Here is a 7,878-nt window from a genome sequence, read left to right on the forward strand (position 1 = left end):
CTGCATTCAGCAACGTGCCTTTGAACCTTTCCTGCAGTGTGCATTCCTTTTCTTCCATGCAACTGAAATCTGATGATTGCAGCTTTCAACGCTGCAGTGGGACTCCACAATTTCATCACCAAGCATGTTCATTCGCTAATAATTGCATTCCATTTTTAATTGGAACGCCAAGTGATTTAGTCCCTACGCATTATTTGGCGGTGCAAATGGGGCAAGAAAAGATCAGCAGAAAACCACGGCACAACAATTGGTTGCTAGTATTCATCAACATTCAACAGTAAGCTGCCGACATGGGAAGATCGACCACACAGATCAAAGCAGATGAAACAGAGATATAATTCTGACAGTGACAGCCATCTCCTTTTTTGCAATATATGTTGGACATGCGATACAGTTTTAGCAATATCTGCCTCTTTATTTCATATACCCTCTCAACCCATCCAACTAAGATCAGAATTTCAGGGCTGAGGGCTCCCCATCTACAGTTGCTATGCAGGCCTTGTCTCTCTTTACTTATTCAAATGTCCAAGTGGAGAGAAATTATTCCACAGCACCGGTTCCCTCCGGCACACGGTTTCAAAATAGGAAAAATATCAATCCAGACATGGCTTCTATGTTTTTGTGTTACATGCAGTTCACAACTCCATACCATATGTATGCATGAATTAATTTGCTCAGGTTATCATTCAAATCAGTATCTTAGGCAGACTTTGATTGCTTCAGAATGTTTCCTTTGGTATGTTTGACACTGAACCAATCATGAGAAACCTGGAGGTCAGAACTTTTGACTCCTGTCTTCAGTGAATGGGATGGGGCCTCAACAATGCTATACTATATGCAACAGCAGCTTCAGTTCCCGAATCAGCCTTGAAAGGAGCTCAATGCTCTAATTACATGTTCATACACTTTGATGCCCCTCAGGAATACTTTATCCTCCAGAAACTGAAACATTGAGATAGCATCAATTTTGAGCATCACATCATGGGCAGGGAAAATGATATCAAGCCAGGATCGATTACCTCATTATTGTCATGAAGTAGTATCGGAGTATTTGTCATTGGAGAAAACCCAAGGGCGGGAATGCCCAGCTGCCTCACAAAGCGTGAATCTGTGGTTGAAGATAAGATCTCAGGCTTGGATAGCTTTCCACCTGCAGAGGTGATAGCCTGCTCAAATACGGACCACCATGGGTTCGACTCATTAGTTGCAGTAAATATGGGACGTCCTGCCACATCCATTACTGGTCCTTTCTGCATCAGCTGTATGATCACAAGGGATTTCAGAAATGCAGAATTTGGTTTATTTGAGTTATCCAAATGACAGCGAAACTAATTTTCACCTCATAGGTCAAGTTTTTATGAGCTGGTGCCCATTCCTCTTTGACTCTTCGTTTTATCTGTTCAATGTCTTCAGTTGGAGGGAGGCGAAGATCAAAGCCAACCTCTGCTTCTGAAGGTTGTATATTCATCACGAAACCCTGCATAAGTGTGTCTTTAGCGACTACAGAACCCACAAAAGAAATGAGTAAATTGTATGGTAAAGTTGAATCTGGCGCATGCCACTATCATCACTTGAATTTTATAATTTCACCTTTACCGCATGTAATAAACCTATCCACTGCTGAAATTTCAAGAGTGGAGCTTTGTAGCAAATTATATTTGTAAGCATACAATAATTAGTGTTGCAGAAAAGCTGCAGCCAAATATATTATGCAGTAAAAGAACATTCAGTGCAATCAAATGGACAAGGGCCTACTATATAATGAGACTGAAAGTCTCAATGCAGATTGAGACAGGAAGGTTCATTACTCTACATGGTTATGTAAAAATAATGTAGGGGCCTCGTCAGTATGGAAATACCGCAATCTATGCGTGTTCGATGGGACTACCCCTAATCTGAATGAGGTTCTGCTACTCTTTACAGAAGAGTTACACCTTTGGAGTTTGGCTGGGGCTCGAGGAATTTCCCATCTCCTCACTCTAGTGCCAAGTGCAGACTAGGTTAGGTTCTGTGTTTATTCTCATCTGGTCAAGGTCAAGTTTTTTGTTGTATAAAAGGCGAGTAGAGCATGCGAGTGTGATGTGAGTGTGGTGTTGTATGGGTTTCCAACCCTTTCTTCTTCTTAATATAATGATACGCAGCTCTCCTGCGTGTTCGAGAAAAAAAAAGTAAAAATAAAATCCTAATTAAACATCACGTTCATCATTATGAAGCCACTCCCAGTTTTAGGAAAATCTGCCACCTGTATCTACAGAATATACAGTTCAATTTGCTTCTTCAACTCTGTTGGTTCTGATGCACAGAAAGATACAATTTGTTCAATTGTGTTTGTCACCCTCAACTTGTTTGATAGACTAATATGCATGGTAAATTGATCTCTCTATCATTAGATGACATGGAATGGAACACAGCATATGGGATTCTCTGCATTTTCAATCAAGGTTGACTTATCGAATAAATCCTCAGGAAAGATACAGGAACTTCGAACGTATTTTGTCATTGAAAAAAGTTATTGTAACCACTTATCCAGTGCACCATATTTTTTGCATGAAACTTATTGCCGCAAGTCCTACAATACTTGATTCAAAGTGTAAATTCAAAAATGCATAATATTCTTTGGCCTCACAAAGAAGACCATAGAGGGATGCAAGTGAACAGAATCAGAAAGTTGAGGGACTAAAAGTAACAAAAGTAGTAGGACCAAATGTGACACTGTATCATCAAGAGCGAATTCACACTTTATGGACTAATTTCACTAGTGTGAACTTGCCAAGTAAAAAAAAAGAAGGGTAACGCCTTCAAATTGACACGCTCCTAAAAATTGTCTCTGAAATGCAGACTACTGCAGGATTACATGATCTTAGTTTACTAACCTGTTTAATAACTTTATCAGATTTAATATTTTGTGATTTGGACAGACTATTTAAATATCAGAAAGTAAACTATTCAAATTACTAGCTTACCACAGAATCAAGCCTATAAAGTTTGGCAGCACACCGTATTGTTGAGAGTGAAAACAAGCAAATAAGCGAAGTCTAGTGACATCAATGACTTCTGCAAACCATCTCTGAGCTACTTATGTTAAAATCTGATTGGTTATGACTCTTGCACTAACCTCAGTATATTAACTAGATAGTAGCAGTACTACCCTTACCGTGGGGCTTGGTATGCCGGCCTTCATGTACACAGGGTTCACTGAAACCACCTCCCCTGGACCCTTCTCTCCGGCTTTCACCTTCCCGAACTGCGCCTCCTTGAACCCAGCCACAGTCTCGACGCAATCCATCAAATTGCCCACGGCGGCGCCGTCGAACATCCTCGACCCGTGCCCGGGCGCCCCCGCCGCCTTCACGATGAGCCTCCACACCAGCCTATCCGCGTAGAAAACCCTGAACGCATCCGTCGGCGACGCCTGCCCCTCGTCGAGCATGAACCCGACGTTGAGGGCGCGGAACTCCTCCGACCGCGCGAACTTCTCGAACCCATCGACGCCGCCGGTCTCCTCGTCGGGGACGAGCGAGATGTGGACGGTGCGGGCGGGCGCGAACCCGGCGGCCCGGAGGCCCCGGATCGCCTCGAGGTACTGGACGGGGAGGCACTTGTCATCCTGCGCGCCGCGCGCGTAGATGCGCCCCGTGGCGGGGTCGCGGTGCGCGGCGAAGGGCGGGTGCGACCACAGCTCGGGCTCCGCGGGCACGGAGTCCATGTGTGAGTTGAGGAGCACCGAGGGGAGGGAGGGGTCGGTGCCCGGCCAGGTGAGGAGGAGCAGGGGCTTGGTCTTGCACGGGGTAAAGTGGAGCGTGGTGGTGTGGAGGCCGAGGGACGCGGCGTAGGGGAGGAGGAAGGCGGCGGCGCCGGCGTAGTCGGGGGACGGGTGCGCGGTGCGGATGCGGAGGTATTCCTGGAAGCGGGCGATCTGGTCGGACTCGAGCTCGGTGAAGGGGTGGGCGGGGCGGGGGAGGCCGGAGATGAGGAGGACGACGGCGAGCAAGAGTGGGCGGTGGCGGAGAGGTGCCGCCATCGTGCGATGAGCCGCTGAGACTGGAGCTGAGCTTGAGGTGGAGTGATTGCTTTTGTTCCGTTGACTCCCCCACACACTGGAGCATCGGTCCGTTGTGCGTTAGGTGGAATCTGACGTGGCACGGTTTGCCCAACAGAATCTAGCCTGTCGCGGCCCAGCCCATCCCGGCCCGAGAAAGGCCTAAATCACTTCCAGAAACTAGATCTCACGTAACTATAAACCTGAGACAATGGTAGAACTTGACTATCTTTTCTTTTTATAATCAGAACTTGACTATCTTTATCTCATGCATGCCAGATCAGATATTTTCAGAAGTAGTAGCACTCATGGTTGCCATCAGCAACGGCAAAGAAATCAAAATTCAAGAATGCGTATAGTATATCAGTTGGTAGCTATTGAAACCATGTATCATGGATCGACCAGCAGTTTTGTCCATCAAATGCGTCCCTTGGAATGAATAGTAAAAGTGTCCTTTTTCCTATGGTAGTTAAGAAAGTAGTACACATATCAAACAGCTGAAGGTGAATCTAAATGAGCTTCTTCTTCCGGAAGAACCCTTGAAGATGCCACAGCTGCAGCACAGAGACCACAATGCAGACTCCAAGTGATAAGATGCTGAACCAGGCAACTCTAGAATTTGTTTTCTCGCTCACTGTCCGCATCTCCGCTTCCCTGCACAGATAACATCCAATCATGCCATGCACCACCTGCTGCAAATACTCTTAACACACATTGGCAGTAATTTTGCATGACTATCACCACATTATACTGTCAATGACTAAAACTAACATCCAAGGGGTAATTTGTTACTGCCAATATGGTTTCTCATTGTTATGGCCAACTCTGGTTGCAACCCAACAGGACCGGTAAGACTACCCAAGAGTTCCATGTAGTGATTATGTTTTTGCAGACAAGAGAGTAGAGACCAATTCAAACGAAAAAAAAAGGAATAGATAACTTGCCTTGCTTTGAGGTACAGCAAATTATGATGGATGGACTCGACTGCAGCCTCAAGTTTCCTAAGCTCTAGTTCTACACCCTGTTAAAAAAATGAAAATCCAGATTGCAAATAGTTAGAAACCAAAATCGATGCACTAAATTTGAAGTGTGTTTGAACTTGGACTGCATTGTATATAGCCACACCTCAATTTTCTCCTTCTTAGCAATTGTATCCCAGTCCTTAGCTGCAATGCCTATCTTCCAATCGAGATTCAGAGATGTTCCTGATCCTTTCTCCGCACTGTCTATCCAGAAGCATGCAAGATAGTTTCCAGCTTCTGACGTAGTGAATGCAAACTGACCCGTTGTGGCATTTTCATTGTGATGTACAGTGTTGCCATATGGTGAGGTAACCTATACAAACAAAAGATCAGGGTAGGGATATCTAAGAAAACCAAACTATAACACATCCAACAAGCAGCATTGTTAAGATAACAAGAATGAGGGACATGATTCATAAGCCCATTATCACAAGATAACATATGCAAACAACATAAAGGTAAACAGAGAACCCACTCATTCATGTTAAACATGCTGAAGTTGCTTTGTGAAAATTAAGACACCATAAATTAAATCGATACATTTGCAGGTTGAGATTCCAAATTATTCCTATCAAATTAGAGTTAGGAGGGAGAAGATTGTTCTCTAAGCACAGAAATAGATCAAACAACAATTACATTGACACAGATATCTTCCTTTTGCATTGTGGGAATAACAAAAAATTTATCACTAAAAAAGTCCACAACATACAGGCCTAGCAATAAGATTAGACATATGAACATTAGACTTGTGGTTAATCCTATCTAAGTTAGCACATGTGACCATGGAACTAGCTACTAGTTATAGTGCACCTTGAGGATCTATTCTTATGTTGTCTGGAGTTGGCAAAATTCAATATGAATCTTAAGTTGGACACTGCTAACATTATATTCATATGTTTAACTCGTCTGCTCATACACGCACATCATTACATCGTACGGGGAGAATCTATTAATGTGCATAACGCACAGGCATGTTAGTAACATTATATTAATATGTTGAACTTGTCTGCATATACAGGCACATTATTACAAGTTGCTACGAGAATCTATTAATGTACATAGCACATACTCCCTCCGTCCTGCAAAGAGTGTCCCTTTAGTTCTGTCCTAAGTCAAACCATCTTATGTTTGACTAAGTTTATATAAAAATATACCAATGCTTTTGATGTCTAGCAAGTTTCATTAGATTCGTTATGAAATATATTTTCATAGCATACCTATTTAGTGTTATAAATATTGATATTGTAAACTTGGTCAAACTTAAAACAGTTTGACTTAGGACAAACCTAAAATGACACTCTTTGCGGGATAGAGGGAGTAGGCATGTTAACAACAACAATAACAAACATGATAGAACATTAGGGTTAGTAATTAAAGAATGGTATTTTAAGAATGTGGTTCCCAATAGAAAGTCGAAACCCTTCACAGCACATTAATTGGCATTGGGGCCATCCAGCATAGGAATTCCCAAATTGATGAAGATTATCCCCATCCGAAGCAAACACCAAGTGCACTTTTGACTTTCACAAGTCAATTTGCATCATGTGTCCAAACCAGGAACTAGGCACTACGATCAGATTCATGATGAACTCCTAAGCTGCAGATTTCCCCTTTACGTTAGATTCACGAAACAATACGCACTGAGCATCTAATTAACATGAATTTGACGCATCTCAGCCTTTGGAAAATGCTCCCGACGCTAGAATGTCTAATTCCACACCCTCCGTCCATCTCTCATTAGTGCTAGTTTTGACTCGCAGGAGCACAGCCTTCTAACAATTCAATTCCACGACTTAATCCGCACGAATATTCGGCACAATCTAGCACGTCAGCCGCCTCAGCTGCGTCCCAATTCGCCCTACACCGAGATCCCAGAGCGCACCGGTTCAACGGCCCAGATGGAGATCGAACACGAGAACCAACAAAGACGAAGCCGCACTTTGAGTGGGGGGGGGGGGGGGGGGGGGGGGGGGGGGGGGGGGGGGCGTACCTTGACGGCGACGGTGGGGTGCGAGGTGGGGTGGGACTCGTACATGATCGCGTAGTCGGCGAGCACGACGACGTTGGGCTGGATCTCCTCAGAGACGCACTTGGTCCCCGACGGCGGCAGCTCGAGCCACACTGCCTCCGCCCCGGGCATCAGCAGCAGCATGGCCGCTAGGAGCAGCGCCGGAAAGGTCGACGCCGCCATCCGCCCCGGCCGATCTGGTGGGCGGGCGCCTCCCTCTGCCTCCCCCCCGGGTCGCGGTGGAGTCGTGGGAGCTTTGGACTTGCGCGACGCGGGCACGAGCAATGGCGTGCGGTGCGGGGGTAGGTTCGGGGATTTGGGAGGGGGAGGTTTTCGTGATTTTTTAATTTTGTGGTTTTCGGTGGGGGCGCACCGTACAGATGAAGAAATTCCCTCGGCACGCCGTGTGTCCCTGGCGGTGGGGCCCGCGGTCGGGGTCAGGAGAGCGCTTCGGCTTGGCTTCGCTTGGTTTGGGTGGGCCCTCGTGGTGTAACTTCTTCCGTGAAGCAACGGGTTGAGGCAACTGCTTTGGGCCAGAAGAAGGCGTGCGATGGATTTGGGTTGTATTGGGGAGGAAGCGCACTTTTTTTATACGGGCCGTTATGGGCTTTTTTGTTGCACCGACCGACGACCATCTTCAAGATTGCTGAGGAAAAAAGACCGGCCGGCATCCGATCACCCTCGTCAGGTGTCAATCTTCGTTTTCACGAGAAGAAGAGCCGCCGGCTTGATAGGTGGGTTGCTCTTCACAAAATGAAGAGCCAAAACTAAAAGCCTGGAAAAAGAAATGAAAAGGCTGCGCATACGAT

General features: G+C 45.5%; 2 protein-coding genes across 2 annotated transcripts; both read right to left on the reverse strand.

The window, feature by feature from the left end:
• Window positions 1-335: 335 nt before the first annotated feature.
• LOC117852436 (uncharacterized) lies at window positions 336-4,071 on the reverse strand. Its single transcript, XM_034734539.2, has 4 exons — window positions 3,155-4,071; window positions 1,340-1,477; window positions 1,020-1,259; window positions 336-942 (listed from the first exon to the last, which is right to left on the reverse strand). The coding sequence occupies exons 1-4, from the start codon at window positions 4,019-4,021 to the stop codon at window positions 862-864; spliced, it is 1,326 nt and encodes a 441-aa protein (XP_034590430.1). The 5' UTR covers window positions 4,022-4,071; the 3' UTR covers window positions 336-861.
• Window positions 4,072-4,381: 310 nt separating this feature from the next.
• On the reverse strand, window positions 4,382-7,388 carry LOC117852437 (transmembrane emp24 domain-containing protein p24delta3). Its single transcript, XM_034734541.2, has 4 exons — window positions 7,052-7,388; window positions 5,165-5,374; window positions 4,984-5,060; window positions 4,382-4,693 (listed from the first exon to the last, which is right to left on the reverse strand). The coding sequence occupies exons 1-4, from the start codon at window positions 7,250-7,252 to the stop codon at window positions 4,549-4,551; spliced, it is 633 nt and encodes a 210-aa protein (XP_034590432.1). The 5' UTR covers window positions 7,253-7,388; the 3' UTR covers window positions 4,382-4,548.
• Window positions 7,389-7,878: the final 490 nt, after the last annotated feature.

This window comes from Setaria viridis, chromosome 4 (assembly GCF_005286985.2).
Source record: "Setaria viridis chromosome 4, Setaria_viridis_v4.0, whole genome shotgun sequence".
In the NCBI taxonomy this organism is placed as follows: domain Eukaryota; kingdom Viridiplantae; phylum Streptophyta; class Magnoliopsida; order Poales; family Poaceae; genus Setaria; species Setaria viridis.

What these genes read in the sequence shown, in the direction of transcription:
- LOC117852437 (XM_034734541.2), bottom strand. Translation starts at nt 7,252, where the DNA reads ATGGCGGCGTCGACCTTTCCGGCGCTGCTCCTAGCGGCCATGCTGCTG. An exon ending in CTAAGAAGGAGAAAATTGAG is followed by an intron (nt 5,061 to 5,164) that starts GTGTGGCTATAT and finishes TTTTTTTAACAG; the next exon opens with GGTGTAGAACTAGAGCTTAG. An exon ending in TTGCTGTACCTCAAAGCAAG is followed by an intron (nt 4,694 to 4,983) that starts GCAAGTTATCTA and finishes TTATCTGTGCAG; the next exon opens with GGAAGCGGAGATGCGGACAG.
- LOC117852436 (XM_034734539.2), bottom strand. Translation starts at nt 4,021, where the DNA reads ATGGCGGCACCTCTCCGCCACCGCCCACTCTTGCTCGCCGTCGTCCTC. An exon ending in CCGGCATACCAAGCCCCACG is followed by an intron (nt 1,478 to 3,154) that starts GTAAGGGTAGTA and finishes ACACTTATGCAG; the next exon opens with GGTTTCGTGATGAATATACA. An exon ending in ATAAAAACTTGACCTATGAG is followed by an intron (nt 1,260 to 1,339) that starts GTGAAAATTAGT and finishes GTGATCATACAG; the next exon opens with CTGATGCAGAAAGGACCAGT.